Source organism: Periplaneta americana, chromosome 5, assembly GCF_040183065.1.
Source record: "Periplaneta americana isolate PAMFEO1 chromosome 5, P.americana_PAMFEO1_priV1, whole genome shotgun sequence".
In the NCBI taxonomy this organism is placed as follows: Eukaryota; Metazoa; Arthropoda; class Insecta; order Blattodea; family Blattidae; genus Periplaneta; species Periplaneta americana.
In genome coordinates this window covers 155,751,133-155,772,854 of record NC_091121.1, presented here as the reverse complement: position 1 = coordinate 155,772,854, position 21,722 = coordinate 155,751,133, and the positions used below count along the sequence as shown (strand labels likewise).

Sequence of the window (21,722 nt, the reverse complement as noted above, 5' to 3'; positions counted from 1 at the left end):
TTAATCAACAGATAGTGAAAGCATCACGAATCTCAGGATCCCTGAACGATACCATCTGGAATAATAAATATCTACAATTAGAGACGAAACCCCATATAAGTTATATAAAACAGTAGTACGGCCAATTTTAACATATGGTGCCGAAACCACTAGATCAAAACAATTGATAAATACTGTAGAAATGAAAACATTAAGGAGAACTGTGGGAAAAACAAGACTGGATAAAATAAAAAATGCGGACATAAGGAACCAATGCCAAACACAAGAAATAGGTGAATGGGTGGAAACACGAAGATCACAATGGGCAGCACATGTATCAAGGATGCCTGAAGATCGTATGACTCGAATAGTAAGAGACGGCATACCAGTCTGCAAGAGGAGTCCCGGTCGTCCTTAAAGAAGATGGAGTGACTCCTGGAACTAACAGGTCTTTAGGCCTACATCAAGAAGAAGAAGAAGAAGAAGAAGAAGAAGAAGAAGAAGAAGAAGAAGAAGAAGAAAAAATCCAAAATCTGTATTTCCCTTGATATGGGGTCAGAGAAGTGCCAGTAAGCCTTCGAAGTTGGTCAAAGTCATTCGCACAAAATTATCATAACCACTTTTTAGTTGTAGATCATTCATTAAAGAGCTATAAGCTCCTTCATCATGGCTTTAGCAAGAAAACTTCTCACTCCCCATCATTTCGTATGGTGTATTGCTTTATCTTCTGCAAAAGTAATCTGCCTGCTAGAACAACAGTACACATGGAACAGACTGTTTGAGTGGTGCTGCATGGTTTAACTTCCAGCTTTCCTGATATGTTGGATTGGACAAATATTTCATGACAAATTAACATTAAAAAATAATAAGCTTATCCCAACTTGTCGGCTCCAACAATGCTAACCAACACTATTGGCCCAATATGTCACTAGGTAAACTCACCTTTACAGATCTGAAGTTTCATTGAATTTACAGCTGCAGATTTGGTCATTGTTGCTGAAAAATGTGAATAATATTGTCGACCTGTAATTAAAGAAACTTTGAAGCTGTAGTCGCGTTGCTGTTATTTCCAGCATGACTCTTCCTCTTTGCTTACACCTTAGGAAGTGAAGCCTCTATAAGTCTAGGTAGCTAGTATCGTTCGCCATTTTTGTTCTTTCGTTGCTGAGCTACCAGACGAATATATTTGCCGCACGTTAAACATTATCATGCCATAGCTCCTATGTTAATAAATCAAACACACTGTAATTGAGCAAATAATTGAGCGGCAAATAACGTCCTTGTGTGCTTTCTGTGAACACCAACGAAAGAGCCAAAATGGCGGGCGAGTATATTAAGTTTTTATCGAGCCTTAGGAAGTGCATAACGTCATCAGCAGTGAATGACAAGACGCACACGTTTAAATGTAGCCGATCTGCAACATGATTGGCTGCCAGAAATAAGAGCGATGGGACTATCATTTTTCGAAGAATTCTGCTTTATTTACGTGTGCATTTTTATATTTGCTTTATTTTTTAAATTATGCTTTTAAAAAGTAACTTTTTATAAATATTTAGGCAACCAGAATCATTTCAAGTACCAACTACATGTCTAATGTGGCATTATGCTTTTAGGTTGCTATGATAATGATGAAGACCATGACAGTGACAATGACGATAATATTTGAAACTGTGCTGATCTTAGAGAGAGAAAAAAAGTTAATAAAGAAGGACAATGTACTTGATACCAGAAATTTATCCAAATTTTTAGATTCTATCTGATGAATGTTAGCGCATAAAAAGTTATATTGATAACGGAAATAGCTTATTTTAAATGCAGAAATTCAGTATCTTTCAATAAAATAGTCACATCATCAAGTAAAATATTTAATTGACAGAATATCTTGTTACAGAGTTCATTTATCAATAAATATCTGTTCTTAACATATTCAGAACCATGTTTTATACTAAGCAAATCTTACTAGTGTTGTGGCATGGCTTATACTGGAAATCCTTTTCTTGTAATATTGAAGCCAATATTCGGAATCTTTAAAATATAGTTATGTGAAAATATTTGTTGGCTCTTAACTTGCGACACAAAGCAATTCCCCTTCCCAACTTTTCTTGCAAGTTATTCTTTTCTGAGACTGTAATGATTTACACTGATATTATATTGCTAATATCATATGCTGGTAGAACATTTTGCTTTTGCTTATATGTTCTTCCTTTCGCTAGGATAACTTAATTTTTATTTTCTGTATTACTAATGTGAAGTCGTAAGAAAACTGAATAACTGCACAGAAAACAGATGAAAGGCTTCTGCAACATAATATGCAATAATTATGGAGAGGAGTAAAAATTCAAGTGGGGAATTTGAAGAGAATGTTCCAGCAAAAGTAACCTGGCAGTTGAAATCAGCAGGATATGGTAGCTCACATCTTGAATCCAGAATAAGCCATTAAGAACATAGCGCTGTTGAAAAGCAGCATAAAGTCTAATACGGGCTCTGAACATGTTTACAACATCTATAAAATTTTCAAAAACATTTCATAACGTGTTTCCAATTTGGCAGTATATATAATACATTATATTCACAATCTTCAAATAATAACATTCCTGATTTTTATGCATCAGTCAGCATTTTAGGATGATTAGGGTTGCTCTATAGAATTTGAGTTAATTTAAAGAATACAGCAATATTAATTCGTTGGTATATCTGAGTAGAAGCGACATGCTAGAAGTGTATAGAAGAATGAAATGGAAAGAGTTTTACAATTACATTTCAGAATGAAAATACGATTCTTAAAATACAAAAATTAGGAATAACACTCAGAATTTCCATTTATAGCATAACAGCCCCAAGAAGGCTTTATTCATTACTGGTGATAATAACTAATTTTAAAATGACAAACTCTTATTGTTATATTGAGGTCAACATCCACCTTAAATGTTCAGGAACAGTAAAGATACATTGTATAAACATTACATGGTTCATAGACACAATATTTATTAAAAGAAGAATGTTTGAAGTGCTCATATCGTACTTTTCACTTTGACTATGAAGTATGAGAGATTACATAAATAAATGTATATAAAATGATATCGTTCAAATAGGCTATTACAAATATCTGTAAAAGACTGATTCTTGACAATGTAAAAAAAATTAATTAGCAACGGATTTTTAGTATGTAAAAGAAGTAATATATAAATAAGATTCCAAGACAATAGTAAAATAAATCAATGCGCATTATAGAACCATTTATTGCTAGCTTATGCTTCTGCATATTTTGGAATTTTAAGCAGCATATTATAAATGAAAATAAATTTCTTGAACTAAAGCAGTATTATTTTACTTAACCTTTCCAGTTAATGACTGATAGAGATTTAAAGATGCTACATAGTAAATTAACTTGCATATAATTGAGGGCTTTTCCGAAAGAAAGGCGGATAGACCTATACGCCCTTCTTCGGGAAAACGGTTTAAAATGTAGTGAATAATTCGCTAATTATAGTAGCGAAAGTTTGTTTTGATTGTACTGTACATACCTGCAGGACAGGGCTGCGTGCGTGTATAACATTTTATTCGGGTGAGTTTTAAAATCTTAGATTGCATGTATCTCAATTCCCCACATTGACGTATACGCCCTTTTTCCGGCAAACCCCTCAATTATAAAATAATTGGTCACTAATACAATGATGAGTGCAAATAACTTGCCTATACATTGAATTGAAATCTGAACTTTGTTAAAATTTAACATTTTCAATTGTCATTGTCAATTCAAATTTTTGCCTTACTCTCAACACTGTGTGTAAACATTTCTAAATACCGTATACAATACTTACATTTCTTGCCTTTCGAATCCGAGAAATCTAGGATCAAACTGTGTTGTAACAGGATGATATAAATGATATGACTGAAACTACAACTCACTATGTCATTAGCAATATTTAATAGTTTCACTTGTTGCATTTTTATGTGATAATGTAAAAACCTGAGGTGTATATGTTAGCATCAAAACCCAAAATCCGGCAAAACTAGTTTCAACTAGTAAAAACTAGTTTAAACAAACAAAAGAATGAACAAAAAATTATATGCAAGGCCTATCAAAAGCCTAAACAAACCAAATCTAACCTGTAACTGATTCTAGATTTTACGAAAATTCGCTGTCTATCTAAATTTGTTTAAACTAGTTTTTACTAGTTGAAACTGGTTTTGATGAATTTCGGGTTTTAGCGGTAACATAATTATATATTTTAAAAATGCAATATTTGAAAGTGAATTAAAAGACACATGATAAAGTGATAATTCTATTACGGTACTATCTAAAAGCATGTGTACTGTATGTAAAATTGAATGAGCAACCCCAATTATGAGCCTTCAATAATAATTATACCTTTATAACAGTTATGAGCCTTTACCAATAATTGCACTCCTGTAACAACTATGAGCCTCTGCCAATAATTGTACCATTATAACAATAATGAGCTAATGAGACTTTACCAATAATTGCACTCCTGTAACAATTATGAGCGTCTACCAGTGATTGTACAGCAATTGGCAGTCCATGGCTGGATATAACTCTACAGATCCATTTGGATATAGAGCAATCCTATGCAAACAGGTCCTACTCCAGCTTTTAACCAGTGTTGCCAATACAGCCACTTTGTGGCTAAATCTAGCCATTTCGAATACTGATCTAGCAACAAATATTTCAGAATGCCACCTGTGGCATTTTAGCTACTTTCTGTGCTTCATTTAGCCGTTTCTGGCCATTTTGAATTATTTAGATACATTCTAATTTTTATTCCTTATACGTGCATACGTGTGTCTCGACTTTGGATTTTTCAATGGTCTCTACCATTACACAAAATTGCACAATACAATGCAATCACGGATTCCATAATCGGCATTCGGTATTTCCCCTGATTAAATAGATTTTCTCCTCTCCCTTTCCACTGAGCACGTGATGATGTCATGAACTCTTGATGTATTTCGAATCATTCAAGGCTGCATTTGTGTTGTGATTTTTGTCTGCAGATTGCATTACATTCAGCCTTAAAATAATAGTTGCTATGCGGTAGTTTAGCTCAAGTATCGTGCTGTGATGTGATTGAAATTAGTGAATGTTTTCTTAATTAAATATCACGTGAGTAATAAATATATCGTTAATCATGCCGAAACCTAAATATATTCAAAAGTATCGACAAGAATGGGAGAATTTGGGGGAATTAAAAGACTGGATACAGCTTGTTCCTACAGGCAATGCAAAAGCTTTTTGTAAATTCTGTAAATGATACTTCTGCGTTACTTTGCCAAATTCGAATGCTGAAGTAGAGAGAATTTCCAGTCAAGTCAATATTGTTAAAAACAAACTGAGGTTCCTAGAGGATGAAAATAAAAACATTGTCAGCTATTTTAAACGTCAAGTTTGGATTACGTCGTATGCAAAAGTGTTGTCATTCATATGAAGTTCCTTCTGAAGTTCTTCGCCGGCTTGTGGGAACTAGAGATGGGTAAAAAATAACACAACAGTTATTTTGGAACTGTTCCGGTCTCGGAACTGTTGCAAAAATGAACAGTAGGTCGGAACCTCCTGTTCCGAAATAACACTGTTCTGACTCCGAGATGCTCACTTGTCCAGCTGTGGCGTGCCCGCAGTACAGCGTTGCGCAAGGCATGTTCCGACTCCGAGACAACAGAGAACAGTCGGAACCATGACAGCTCCGGCTACACTGTTCTCGTCGTTGTACTTGGAACAAGTTGGAACTTGAAACTCTCACGTGGATGGATGGGGAAGCATGGAAATTGAAATGCTTGGAGTGTGGTCATGATTAATAACACTAATGACACAGAGCGAGGTGCGATGCGAAGTTTAAATTCTTACATTGGTAGAGATACATTTCTAACATTTTACTAAGCCAGTGGGGAGGTTTCAGGTTTTACTACTGCTAATATATAAATATGTATTTTTATTATTTATGAAATTATAATGTAATTATTATTATAACTAAGCATTAAGAAAAATAAAAATAAGTATTAATGATTTGTTTTGTTTTTTTTTTTTGTTTTTTTTTTTTTTAACTATTTAACATGGAGAACAAAAATTACATGCTACACATTTTACATGTCATGTTAAATTTTTGAGTTGGCTACCGTGTCATGACTATGTACCAAAACTATAAGTGTTGCATTCTGACCTTGTATTCAACAGCTGTTTAAGTTACTGAACATGAAGCTTCTGCTCGCATACACAGCAATTTTCCAAAACCGATTCGAATGTGCGTTGGAATGTCATCTATTGAGAAGCATGTGTGCTACGTCATGCCGATAACGTATTTCAAGAGGAGTCCGAGCAATGAATGCTCCAACGCTATGTGGAAGCTGCTTGGGGAAGAGGGAGGGTACTCTTTTGAACTCCTCAAAAGGAGCGAGAGTCAATAAACGATTCCGACTCATCTCTAGACTACTTGTAAAGTTGTAACTGTTATTTCGGAACTGTTGTTTGGAACACAGTATTTTTCCGGAACCGGAACAGTCGGAACTGTTCTGAGAAAAGAACAACTTTGCCCATCACTAGTGGGAACAACTGCAACCTATACGTCATGAGAGAAAGATCCTAGTACTTCTGTAAGGGTGTTAGAAACGAGGAAGATGGCAGGGTTGATGATTCTATTAGGTGAATTATAATTAACAATTGCCTATTTCTCTAATGCCTTCTGTCTGAGCTTATTATTACGATATAATACTGTACACTTTTTTAAATACCGTATGTTTGTACCTGGCATACTTAGGCCTATCGGTTTTTTTTTAGCGATTTCAACTTCAGCCACTTCTGGCCATTTTCGGGGATCAGTTCTAGCCACTTTTTTCCACTAGGTGTTGGCAACACTGCTTCTAACAAAGTCTGTTGGCAGATGGCAAGTGGTCATATGCCAGTGTATGGACAGGTCTGTTCATGCTTGTTATTCAGACTGGTCCTATTCCAAACTCTATTGCTTAGCTTCCTCAGGACTGGCGCTCCACACTACCATCATATAAACCGAATATGACCACCTGGGACTGGTCTGCATAGGAACACTCTGTATATCTACACTCTAAATGGTCTTACTTTTCTGGGCACTACAACTTCATAATTCACATCAGAATCTTCAAACTTTGAGGATTTAAGTATAATTAAATTTGTTAACAATTAATAAATTAATATGATGTCTCTAAATAATAATAATAATAATAATAATAATAATAATAATAATAATAATAATAATAATAATCTATTGGCAGAATATTTCACATATTGATGGAAAATTTGTGGTGCAACAGCCCATGAAGGGTCAAAGCCGACCAGCTGACTGCTAGTCTCACTTCCACATGTCAAAGTATTCCTGAAACACTCTGTATAGGTTAAATTGACGTATTTTAATTCAAACTGCATTAGCTTGAAATATTTTACAGTCCTTCTGGGACATCCTGTATATCAGGACCAATAATATAGATCGTAAGTCATATGCTAGAAGAAAAATTGTGTAATAATATAGGATCAGGACAAATCATCACTTCCTTCTGTCCCCTTGTCATCATATAATTACTAATTTATCACCTCAATTGTCGTGCTATTACTTTAACTACGTTAACAAAGGACTGTCATATGCAAGTACATGAAGATCATTTCTTATTTTGACACAGTAATGGTTACTATTGGGCTGGCAAGGGCCTATCCAGTAACAGAGACTTGACATTTCTACTCCTTTATTAAACTCTGCATTATTTTCCTTGCATTAATAACGTTACCAATGTTTGGCTAATTCATGTAGATTTAAAATATATATTAAATGTTTTATGGTTATATTTAACACTTTCTGTAGAGATGAGGACGTTTTTCTCTTGTTACTATGTTTAAAATCATATTATAAGGTTCAATAGCTGGTAAATGGAGAATTAGTCTTTAGCCCTTATGTTAAAACATGGATTGTTAACTGCTTTGATTCAGTTAGTCTTTCTTACGACTGCAGTCTGTAATATTCTCCATCAATGAAATATTCACTCCATTTCTTTCATAGTCTTTGTCGATTGTGATAGAAAGAAGAATGTTGAGGTATATGTGCGGTAATTAAGAAACATATTCTTACAATGAACAGTAGTCCACACCTGTGGAGTAACGGTTAGCACGTCTGGCCGCGAAACCAGGTGGCCCGGGTTCGATTCTCGGTAGGGGCAAGTTACCTGGTTGAGATTTTTTCTGGGGTTTTCCCTCAACCCAATATGAGCAAATGCTGGGTAACTTTCGGTGCTGGTCCCTGGACTCACTTCACCTTCATGTCTTTCAGATGCTAAATAACCTTAGATGTTGATAAAGTGTCGTAAAATAATCTACTAAAATAAAAAACAATGAACAGTATCAACCAGGGTGCGAACTGAATGTTTTCTCGGGGAGGGGAGCATAAAAAAAAACTAGCGTTAATTATTTGTTCTTCGTTCTTACCCATGCAGTTTTCCCCACCCGGTAAAACTGTGTGAAAATTTAAATTATAAACAACAGTTCATCTCTGATTGAAGTTCTGGCTGATATGTACAGTAGTAGCTGATTTCAGAGTCACAGATTCAAATTTTGCTAGTCACAAAACACATCCATCTTTTATAATTAATTTATTGTAACAACGAAATTTATTGTATTTGTTCGATTCTTACCGTCTTTTGTTTCCTTCAGTGCCTCAAACTTACAGACGAAAAAACTTTAAGAGTTTTATTTTCATCTGGCATCAATATTACATTTCTACCTCTATTCGGCAAAGATAACTGCGTATTTTTACATTAAATAGCAGTACATACCTCTGGCTTCAATATCCATATTGAAATTACCACAGTTTGACACAATACACAGCACAGAATTCTTTTGTATCAGCTACAAGGATTGGTCCGGTTTTTTTGCCACTACTGTACATCTATTTGTCAGGCAGTAAATCTCACTTTACGATATGTGTCAGAGGAAGAACAATTGTTTGTATGCATTTGAAGTCTGATTAGTGTAATATGTAGCTAAATGGTGATGTATGCAATGGAGGGGGAAAGGAACTGACCACCCTACCCCATTATCTCCTGGCCAAGTTGCCTCATAAGTGGTGCCTTGTTGGTATCACTTTTGAAGTTCAGATCTGTCTTCGGAAGTTGACTAAACAACAACAAACAAGTTGGCCAACTCATTGTCGATAAAAAGAACGTTCATAATAATTAACATTGTTTGCATACTCGTATTGCAGTTGCACTGAACTTGTATAAAAAAGAAACAAAAAATCGTTATTTACTGCATTGGTAATATATAAAGTACGGGAACTATAACTTAGGCACCTAAAGGGAACAAATTAATACCATTTCAGCAGGGGACACCTAATTCTCTAGGGGGGGGGGACAATCTCCAGCTTCCCCCCCCCCCAATCAATTCATATCCTGCTATCAAGAATTTTCACAACTGAGTGTAATTATTATTGTTATTATTGTTATTATTATTATTATTATTATTATTATTATTATTATTTCCATAATAGTATTTCACTTGCAGATTTGTAGTAATATAGTATTTCATAATATGTAATGCAAGTACAGGCCATTCGTTATCTCGTGAAATGTGAAACCTAACTGCACGTGAGAGAAAGCAGAAAGTGAACTGAGAAGCTTCCCTCCCTTGCTACGATTCCATTCGTAGTTACGTAACTCACTTACCCCCACCATAAGGTCCTTACTGGAAGCTATGGTGCATGCTTGTATTTGGTTTCACGAGATAACGAATGACCTATAAGAAAAAATTGAATCATTGTCGGTGATCTAGTACCTATTATGCTTGCTTGACATTAAATTCGAGCTTCGCAGATTTAAATCCAGTCGAAGGCAATGGATTTTTAAGGCAAGATAAAAATCCTTAGAATAGCTTTCTTTACGAAATAAAACCAGACGACCCAGTATTGGTATATAAAATAATCCTCATCCAGCCAAATAATATGCTATCTATTCCCTGTGCCATCAAATTCTTGATTGGATTGAGTTGACTCTGCAGTACGTCATTGGAATAGAGATAAATGACGAACAAAGCAGGGAACAAAATAGAAAAAAAAGGGATGCTATAGGCATTCAAAGACCGCAGTATTTGAAAGACTTAAAATGAAACCATTTTAAAGCTTTAGATTTGTGATAATAAATGATACCGAATCAAACAAGAAAATATCCCTGTTCAAATAATGTTTATCAGAAATAAAGATCAATGCAGCTAGCTGAGAACCCATAGGCTAATATGCAAGTTCTACATAATGAGAAGCTATACATACAGTTACAATCTTTTGCAGCTGACAAATTATCACACAATGGTGCTGAATACATGTGCAAGGAAAATATGCAACAGCTGCTGCATAATTGGTTTGTCAAACTAGAGTGATTTTTTCCTCCACGCCTGTGATCCCAGCTGTCAACGATCTGTTGAGACTCCAGCTAGATTCTTCTAGTGACATTTCTCAAATCCATGGGTCCAAATTGGTTTCCTCTTCTCGATAAAGCTTCGAATTCCTTCTTGACAATCGATCAAAGTAAGATTGTTCACCATTACCTCCTGGCCATGTCTGTAAATGATTACATAAACATATATTGTTATGCACATAATTGTAGAGAACTAATCATTAAGATGCTAATATTTGCATTCACGACTTCTTTCTTGAAGTCCTAAATAAATACACACTGATTCAGCATTACTATTACTAATTATGCAACAAGTTTGCTATTTCGAAAATATAGGTACAGCAGTGACAAAAAAAACCGGACCGACCCTTGTAGCTGATTTCACAGTCTTGTTCACTCCAGAGCACGATACACTGGTAACTAAGACTTTTGTGGTTCGAATCCTGCCTGGGAAGGAAACTTTTTTTTGTTCCTTATTCAAATTTATTCCCAATACTTTTCGATTGCAGCGATATTTTACTACTTAATTAACTTATTATTCCCAGAACATGAATTTTACCAGCAATCGAAAAATATTGGGAATAAATTTGAATAAGGAACAAAATAAAGTTTCCTTCCCAGGCAGGATTCGAACCACGAAAGTCTTAGTTACCAGTCTATCATGCTCTGGAGTGAACAAGGCTCTGAAATAGCTACAAGGGTCGGTGCGGTTTTTTTTGCCACTACTGTATTTTTCTGTATCATGCCAATATGCAACATTTCACATTTAAAAAAGAACAAATAACTGCGATGTACATTTGTAATTGTGAATTTATACAAATATAAAATAAAATTATCTTTTTCCACTGACCACGTACATAGTGAGTCAACAGAAACTTAAAAGATATTCCAAGAAAGTAGTGACAGTCATAGAAAAAGTGGTGGTGGTGGTGGTGGTGGTGGTGGTGGTGTTGTTGGTCATATATTCTGGAGTTCTTGACTCAATACCATTCACTTTTGGAATTCTTCTGAGCCAGCTATTTTCTTGAGTTCTTCGCAAAGTGATAACATTCCTTATTCATAATGAAATATGTATTATTGCATTTTCGGCCTATACAATAAGGTGAATCGAAGAAAGTGGTGAAAGTATGCTGTCAAGCAATGATGTCCAACTTCCAAGAGGCATGGAGCAACAGCTTCGAATTGAGGATTTTCACATTAATATATTTTTCATGAAAGCCTTTCAGGGTTCGGAAGTTTAACTGAATGATAAGTTCTTTCATTTTTGTTGATGGATTAATATTTCTGGCGAGTAAGTCTGTTTTTCATTCTCTTGTAAGCCTCAATGCATTGGTATCTACCAGAGAGCAATGATTTTAATTAAATACTCTTGGCAGTTTTATAGAATTTTGAATTCCGTTATTTTGTCTTTGATTGGTTATGTACTACATTGTTGAAAAATGTTATATGTGAAAATAACTGCCACAGAATTGTGATACAGCTTGTGTTTAGCCATCAGAATATGTAGTGAACTGCCCACGGGTAACATAAAAAGAAAATAATTATTTACAAGTTGCTTCCCTATAAACTATGTTAACATGCAGTCAGTCAAAAACTGGATATGAGAATAGATTGTTTTCAATGCTACTCTAATAATTTTTTGGGATCTTGAAGTTCTTTTACTGATTACCTATCAAGCTTAAAGAACAATTTACATGACCAAAGTGTAGAGAAAGTGGTATAGGTACCAGTACTGTAGGTAGTTTTGATAAGTCACCTTTTTGTATGATACCTTCGTTTTTAGTTTCCTTTGTGGTGTTTTATAAGTGCCCCACTACAGTAATTCTGATACGTATTATCATTTATTATAGTTCTATAAGCTATGAAAGCTTTTGGTTGCGGAGTTTACAGTATAATATCACTGCACTCTGTCCTGACAAACAATTTTCTATTTATTATAAATTTCTAAACATTTTTTGTTTTCCTTCAGATTGTCCCAATATCGAAGTCTTAGGTCTTCGAAGTTGTCTTTTCTGTGAACACCCTTCTTACTCTTCTTTCTTTTATCTGATACTCTTAGAACATGTCCAATCCATCGCAGTCTTCTTCTTTTAATTCTGGTCACAAAATCAAGTTCATTGTAAAAATCATATATTTCTTTATTGTGTAGTTTCCTCCATTCCAAAGTATTTGCATCTCAAACTGCTCTGATACTACGTGTTAGAATATGAATTGCCATTATTCGTGTGCTTTAATCTCTCCTGAGATTAATATGAAAACTTCATTCCGAACTCATCCTACTTGTTTTACATTATGCTAATATTGCAGTAATACAAATAGTACATAAATAATGTAAAACAGATTTGATATATGATGTGTATGTTGTTCCAATGTTATGCTGCAGTTTCTTGATGCGAGTTTTCCATGTTAATTTCTGATCAAGAAGAACACCTACCTACCATAGATATATTGATTCCTGTTTTTCTTTCTATGGGTATATTTTTTAACTTTGACTTAAGATACCAGTAAGAAGTATCTCAGTGAAAATATATGGCAATGTGTTTTTGTTAGATTAACCCAGATACTGTAATGCTTCATTTATCCACTCTAATAGATTTTTTCTCATTCTTTTACATGAAATCCACAATACTAAATCATGTGCAAAGAGAGCAGTTTAACATTCCTGTTTTCTGACTTCTGAAAAGTCTCTATAAGTTACGTTTATAAATTGAAAAAATTAATCCAAAATTTGGTAAATAGAAATCTTTGCCTGAAGAAGTTCTGAAAAAATTTAATCCTGTGTCCTTTTGTTGCTATAAAATTCATCTTATGAAAGAGTTTTTGAAATAACATTCAATTACTTTTTTTAAGTCTATAAAGTTCATTCTTTTAAAGCCTATAAAAACTGTTAATATCTTTTTGTGATTTATAAAGATCCTTAAGGGAGAACATCTAGCTTAAATACATAAAAACTACGTAAATTTATTTTTTCATTTTCTCAAGTCTCCTTTTTTTAATTAAGTTGAAAATGTGTGAGGTTATTATTCAGATCTTCATTTACAAGAACCACTACTTGGATTTAAAAAATTGCCATTTTTTAAATTTTCGAAATTTTGGTAACTTTTTTTTACAACCAATCACCGTTTCCCTCCTCGCTCTCAGAATTTAAAAAATATTTTAAATGACTTTGTCCGGCCAATTCCAGAAGGTTTTGATAACAACGTGAAATTAGTGTCATTAAATTATTTGCAGTGTATGTAGTAATTTTTATTATTTTGTTAATTTTCCTGAAAATTTTCACTCAATATTTATTTCTATTAATAATAGGACAAAGATATTAATTCACACTGTAGATCATGATATATAAAATAAAAATGCAAAATTTCATGCTATTATCTTTAATAGTTTTTGAGTTATGAGAGAAATGGCTTGAAAAGTTTGTTTGGGAGAACAAGTGACAAACTTACCAAAAGATGATGCTATTTCTCCTGGTGCATATTTTTGGCCATAACTTAGAATCTAATAGAGATATTTAGAAAATTCTTTCACTAACAAAAAGGGGAAATTCTATCATTCAGATTTTTGACAAAACAATTTTTTTTTTGGACCAGTTAAGCTGGATGCACCCCCTTAATATCTTGGCTGACTATTGTAATGTTTCTTAGTAAAGTGAAATTTCCTAAATTCTGCTTAAACTTAGGCATCAGTAGTTGAAGCTATGAATAGTCGGTGTTCATATTATTTATTCTATTGTATTTGTTAATATGCTTGCGAAAAAAATTAGGCGACAGTTTTCAACATTTGTACAGAGAGATACAGTTGGCATGGATAGTAGTCAGTCCTTTGCAAGTCTATCTTAATCACATGACCCATGGCATTTCGTCTCCAAACGACATGAAAGCTTTGTTGTTGCTTTTCTTTCCAAGATGGTGGAATAAATAAATAGTGTGACCTTCTTCCACAGCTCTGCCACTAGTACCAGCATAAAAGAACACCACAGAATAAACAAAATGTTGAAAAATAAAACACTGATGTGTACTGGGCTTGTGACCTAAACATACCATAGATGGCCAGTATTGTTGCCACTGCAAAACATAAGGCCTGTATTACGTAAAATCTTCTACACTTGGACTTGATATAAGTTTTTGTTGATCCACAGTACTGTATGCGTGTCATAATACAGTTATAATGTTTAAGAACTTAACTTTTAAATGTTAAGTAATTCTTAGAAATTTAGTGTACAATTGTTATTCACACATCAAACAAAAATGAACATGCATTCAGGGACTTTATTCAGACAATACAAATATAGTTGAATCTTGGTACTTGCATAAATATGCTATTCAGACAATGTATATAAACATAATTTGCTGTAATCATAATCCATTTAGGTTTAGGATTGAATGGGGCCGTCTGATGCTTATCTGCTAATATAGTATTAATATGTTACAATTTATTCATTATGAACGTTTTCGGCATATTTGTGACAATGTTTGAAATTTGTTAATACACAACCATCGTAAGCTGATACCAAATAACAACATCACTGCACTTCAACTGTTAGTGGCTGAAAACCAGACAACACATCACTACAAGTGCAGAGACTAATTGTTTTAATGTGTTTTATTGCAAATGTAACTGATTGACATTAATGACATCCATCTTTGAATTTTACTAAGCATCATCTACTAGTATGTTAAAGCTTATGTTTTATATTTCTCTCCTAGTTGTCCCATTCTGTCAGTGTGTATTTAATCGTTTTAAAGTGGTTTATTGAAAATGTAACTAAGTGATTGACACTAATAACATTCACCTTGAATTTTACCAAGCATCATCTGCTAGTGCGTTAAATTTTTACATTTTGTTTTAGTTGTTCCATCCATTCAGTGTGTGTGTTTTAATTCCTTACGAAGTGACAGTGTATAATCAATAGCTGTATGAACACTGTAATCCATAAGTTCATTTAAACAGCACACAATGATTACGTCGCTCTTACTCATGTTTCACCATTGTGGCATATATTAAGCATGTACAAAGACAAAGTTTAATATCTGAAGATGGCATAAATATGCCGAAAACGTTCATGATGAATAAATTGTAACATATTAATACTATATTAGCAGATAAGCATCAGACGGCCCCATTCAATCCTAAACCTACTGTACTCTGCTCATCGGTCAAAACCTCAACAAAATGAAAATAATCCGTTTAGTTTTCTCAGTTATTGCATACTTCGGATAACTGTTAATGATACAAATAATTAATTGTTTAACTACTACAAGCCTCACTAAGAAAGTCTGAAATATCTATATCTAAGAGCTCTAGATATGACTACCTTGTTTTGAATGAATACATTCCATTCAAGAGGATACATTACCTTTCTCCATTGAAGTTCAAAGTGGATAACAAAACATCAGCCTGAACAATCTGATCCAATTAAATTGACAATTTTAGTAACATAAAATTTAACGTTTATCATGCTAGCTTATATACAGCAGAAAGTTGGATAGTGAAGGGTGCAGATCTCATTTTGGACGTGCAAAGTATTGCTTTAATTCATGGCAGACACCAATCATGGGTGCAATATTAACAGGACGTCTCAACTTTCACAGTGGCCAAGTCCTAGAAAATTAAAACCAAATATCAACTAGTCTCAGCTGATGTATATATTGACCAGACGGACCATGTTCGCTTGACCAACACACAAGGCATACTTGGTACATTGCTTGCTACTCCACGAACAATGACACCAAATACCATATTTACCTGACTTTATCTTCCAAAGATAAGGAAGGACTTCTTACGTCTCTATGAAATTGACACAGAAATTGAGATACATGAAAGTTGCAGTGTCTGCCTTTTATCGTCTTTGAATCATATTCGAAAGCCAAGTACTGCCCATGCCTCACTTCCTGAGCTGTTTCTTTGCAGGGCAAAATGCAGAGGGGGGAGTAGGAGGTGCTGGGTACCGCATGTGCCTACTACCCTACGTTCAACACATCGGCCTTTTCAGGATTCCTTTCGTCAGGTATGGAGCAAGATCAGCCAATGACAAGCGAATGTATAGGCTATCCCCTCACAAAACAAATTATGTCCTCATCAATTCCTGTAACTAAACACTAATACCAGTGGTAGACTACAATCTCTACTCGAGATTATCGACCTAATCGCGATTACAGTTGTCACATGTACACATCCGTAAACTCTTTCTTCAATGGCAGTGTTTCTGAAACTTTTTCCACCACGAAACCCCTTTTAATCTAAAGTGTAACTGAGGAATCCTTGTAATATTTTATTAGTGTTTAATAATTAACAGACAAGTGAAAGCTAGTATCTCAATAATTCTGTTCAGTGGGACTAATGTACTGCCAGTGCCTCACTTCCTGAGCTGTTTCTTTGCGGGGTGAGACACAGAGGGGGTGAGTGGGCGGTCCTAGGTACCGCATGTGCCTACTACCCTACGTTCAGCACATCAGCCTTTTCAGGATTCCTTTCGTCAGCTATGGAGCAAGATCAGCCATGGACAAGCGAATGTATAGGCTGCCCCCTCACAAAACAAATTATGTCCTTCTCATCAATTCCTGTAACTAAACACTAATACCAATGGTAGACTACAGTCTCTACTAGAGATTATCGACCTAATCGCGATTACGGTTGTCACGTGTACACATTCGTAAACTCTTTCATCTGCGGCAGTGTTTCTCAAACGTTTTTCCACCGCGAAACCCCTTTTAATCTAAAGTGTAATTGCGGAATCCTTGTAATATTTTATTAGTATTTAATAGTTAACAGACAAGTGAGAGCTAGTATCTCAATAATTCTGTTCAGTGGGACGAATGTATTTGTTTTTTAAGCCTGTAATCTGGTTTTATGGCGGAAAGTTGTAGTCTCATTTATGCTATACTTCTGCATTTTGTCTTTTCGGTATTTTGTTTTTGTGGACACATACGCAGAGAATGCAGTGATGAAAGTGGTAAATATTATGGGTATTTTCCGTTTTAGACGTTTATTAGGCCTAAACATATTGTTATTACGCATATTATTGTAATATTATTATTACTCATATTCTTGGAATATTATTATTATTATTATTATTATTATTATTATTATTATTATTATTATTCTTATTATTATCATTATCATCATCATCATCATCATCATCAGTTGTTTCATGTTATTATTGATTCACATTTTCGTAACATTGATATATTTTTATAGTATCCACTAAGTATAAAATAGCCACCGGTGCAGCCCAGTCGGCTAAGGCGCTTGCCTATCGATCCAGAGTTGCGCTCGGGCACGGATTCGATTACCTCTTGGGCTGATTACCTGGTTCGATTTTTTCCTGAGGTTTTCTCCAACAGTAAGGCGAATGTCATGTAACCTTTGGCGAATCCCCGACCTCATCTCGCCAAATACCATTTCGCTACCATCAATCCCATCGATGCAAAATAACCTAGTAGTTGATACAATGTCGTTAAATAACCAAGTAAAAAAAGTATAAAATAAAATTTAAAATCATATAGGGCTTACAGAATCCCGGAACATACTTTGAGAAATGCTGCTCTATGGCAATTCAGCAATAATTGTCCAGACTGAGCGAAGAGTGGCCTAGTGTGTACTTACATCGCCATCGCCATCAGAGATAATAGTGATACTGGTAACCACGATTAGAGTATCCAGTATTATAAACAGTAAAGACCCCTGCAATGGCATAGGATAATGTTTTCAGCACATGTAATATGCTGCCGTGCCACACGCTGCAACTGCCGTTCCGGTCCGAGCAGACCTAAGAGGCGTGGTTATAAGCACTAGGGAGCTCTCGGTTCAGGACGTGAGACACGGGCAGTATTTGCTTTTTAAGCCTGCAATCTGGTTTTATGGCGGAAAGTTGTAGTCTCATTTCTACTGTACTTCTGCATTTTGTCTTTTCGATATTTTGTTTTAGTGAACACATACGCAGAGAATCCAGTGATGAAAGTGATAAATATTATGGGTATTTTCCGTTTTAGATGTTCATTAAACATATTATTATTACGCATATTATTGTAATATTATTATTACGCATATTCTTGGGTTATTATTATTATTATTATTATTATTATTATTATTATTATTATTATCATCATCATCATCATCATCATCATCGGTTTCATGTTATTATTGTTTCATATTTTCGTAACATTTCTATATATTTTTATAGTATCCACTACGTATAAAATAGCCACCGGAGCAGCCCAGTCGGCTAAGGCGCTTGCCTATCGATCCAGAGTTGCGCTCGAGCGCGGGTTCGATTCCCGCTTGGGCTGATTACCTGGTTGGAATTTTTCCCCGAGGTTTTCCCCAACTGTAAGGCGAATGTCAGGTAATCTTTGGCGAATCCCCGACTTCATCTCGCCAAATACCATTTTGCTATCATCAGTCCCATCGATGCAAAATAACCTAGTAGTTGATACAATGTAGTTAAATAACCAAGTAAAAAAAGTATAAAATAACATTTAAAATCATATAGGGCTCACGGAACCCCAGAATATACTTCGAGAAATACTGCTCTATGGTAATTCAGCAGTTGTCCAGACTGAACGAAGAGTGGCCTAGTGTGTACATACATTTTAGGAAATCGCCATCAGAGATAATAGCGACAGTGGTAACCACGATTAGAGTATCCAGTATTATAACCAGTAAAGATCTCTGTGATTGCATAGGATAATGTTTTCATAACATGTAACATGCTGCCATGCCGCCACGCTGCAGCTCCCGTGCCGGTCCGAGCAGACCTAAGAGGCGTGGTTATAAGCACTAGGGAACTCTCGGTTCAGGACGTGAGACACGGGCAGTATCAACTGGTCTCAGCTGATGTATATATTGACTAGACGAACCATGTTCACTTGACCCAAAACATAGGGCGTACTTGGTACATTGCTTGCTACTGCACAAACAATGACACCACAAATAAAAGTCTATTGAATTTAGATCTGGAGAGTGCAGGGGTCAAGATATTGGTACATCTCTACCTGTATGTCACGGAACCTGTGACTTAGATATCGACAAACATTGACATCGAAGTGAACAGAAGCTCCATCATATATGAAGTACCGGTACGTGTTTTTTCGCATTACTAACGGCACATGGTGTAACAGAACAGGAAAGATGTACTCTAAGAACGCTTTGTATTTTTCTTCGTTGAGCCTGAGTGGAACATGAGGTCCCACCAGAACATCAACAATGTCGGCCCAAACACTGATACTTCCATGTGGTATGTTATTTTTATTTCATAATGTATCACATCAGTGTAAGCAGAGTTGTACTAGAAGGCCTGTAATAAGGAAATAAAGTGTTTCCGGACCATGCCCATATAATATTTTTACATCCTCTCTGTGAGAGGAATATGCCCCTAAAGTTTCGACATACATTTTCGTTACACTCTGTATAACAGCCATTTTCAAACTACAATTGAACCCAAAAGAATAGTCCATCTAACGGAAAGTAATGATGAATTCTACCAAATCAAACATATTTGAAAATTAATGAAGCCACGTTTATGTAATTGATTACAGACATACTTGTATAAACTGCAGCAATTATGCAAAGTCAAAAACACTGTATAATTATCATTTACCGGTGTAATGAACTAGAACCGTTTACAGGCACCATTTGCTGTGGAAACCTTCAGTCCTTGGAGTCATCATGCTAAAGTTTTGGTATCTCAAATCGGCCAAATTTTGATCTCCATTACTGGTGATTGCTGTTGCACTACTTATTTGCATCAACACTTAAGTATTGCTATTCAACGCAGAAATGCAATGAGCGTTTTGGGTACTCTTCCAGAGTCCAGCCCTTTGGACGAACTTTTTCTCCTGTAAAATTTATTATCTCTATATAAATGTTTATATTTAGTTTTTATATATGTGTAATTGTAACGGTGAAAATATTGTTAATCAATTTTTTTTTTTTTCATAAGTGTATATTATTTTTGGGAGTGTTTTTGTATACGCAAACGCATTATTTATTTGGTTATAACTTTTATATCACCTTTATAAAGGTAAACACGCTTTGAAATATTTAAGTGGGGAAAATCGTCGTATCTCGGTTATTTTGACAAATTTTATGTAAATTTTCATTTTATATGAGGCATTGTTATGTATCATCAAATAGCTACAAATACCATTGAACATTTCTTGTAATAGAGCTGTGTTCATATATTAAATTATTGTAAAATAGCTATACAAATGAAAATAATAATCCTATTTCCTATAAATCAAGAAAATATCTTTAATGAGGCTAAAATTAATTTCAATATTCCTATGTTTTTATAATGTGAAAACTACACGTAGCTAGTAGAGCAAATTATTTTGATAATCAACTGGGAAAACACTTTTAAAATAAATGTCATCAATTATATCTGGCATCCTACAGGACTTCAAGAAAACAATGATGATTCCCAACAACAAGCCTGCCTTTATAACGGAACTTCAAATTGCCTACGAACCAGGGGCGATTTCTCAGGGCATACTATGCTTGCTGTGCAAGCCCAATATTTTCGTAGAATGTGTATTTCTCAAAATGGCGTTACGCATACATAAAAATTTATTTTGATTTTTGGAATACTGTATACACGTAATACCATCCGCAGGTTGCACACCGCAAGTATCGCAAGGCTTGCTCGTTTCTCAGAGCTACAGGAAAGACGTAGAAATAGCGAGAATATGATATGCGCGCAAGTGCCTTCCTCCTTAGTCCGTCCTAGGCACACATGCTTCTGTTATGTGTTGTTTGAAGCTCTGGTCCGAGAACTACACCAAGGACTATAATATTTAACGATACACAGACCAGTATTGGCAGCAGCTTTTACCAGTGAATGTGCTGTGATATGCGAGTGCAATGTAATTGTATGAGCGGAATGCATATGTTAGCTGTTGCATGTATTATTAATTCTTAAACATTAATTTGAAGTATTGCAACGACTTCGGAATTGTGTGTTATTGAAACATCCATTTTCCCGAAGGATTATTTAAGAGAAGACAGACATTATAGAGAATATGTGTGCTCGTTTAGTGCAGCTCAATACAACAATATGTATTGGTTGGCAGGGACCAAAAAACTAAATAATCTGTTTTGTTGGCCATGTTTGTTATATTATATCGAACTTCTACATCTGATAAGCGAATATGATCCATGACTCATAATGATTTCATAATTATAAAATAAATTATTTATGTGGGTCTGATTATTTTGATTAATTATGAATTTTATATCCTCCCATCTTCGCCTATGAATAAAAGAGCAAGCCTAACTTTCGTGACTAGCATTCGCCCCTGCTACGAACTTCTTGGGAATGAGAAGGAGGA

At 34.9% G+C, this 21,722-nt stretch overlaps 2 protein-coding genes across 3 annotated transcripts in view; one reads left to right on the top strand and one right to left on the bottom strand.

The window, feature by feature from the left end:
- Positions 1-21,722, top strand: part of LOC138700237 (serine-rich adhesin for platelets-like) — a 148,900-nt gene that overhangs the window by 6,036 nt on the left and 121,142 nt on the right. The window lies entirely within an intron of this gene.
- Positions 1,829-21,722, bottom strand: part of LOC138700240 (enoyl-CoA hydratase domain-containing protein 3, mitochondrial) — a 42,359-nt gene continuing 22,465 nt past the window's right edge. For both annotated transcript variants that reach the window (XR_011332310.1, XM_069826717.1), the window contains one exon: positions 1,829-10,559. Coding sequence is in view for 1 of the 2 variants with exons in the window: in XM_069826717.1 (XP_069682818.1) it covers positions 10,442-10,559 (118 nt within the window). In the remaining variant the exon portion in view is untranslated. The remainder of the gene's footprint in view (positions 10,560-21,722) is intronic.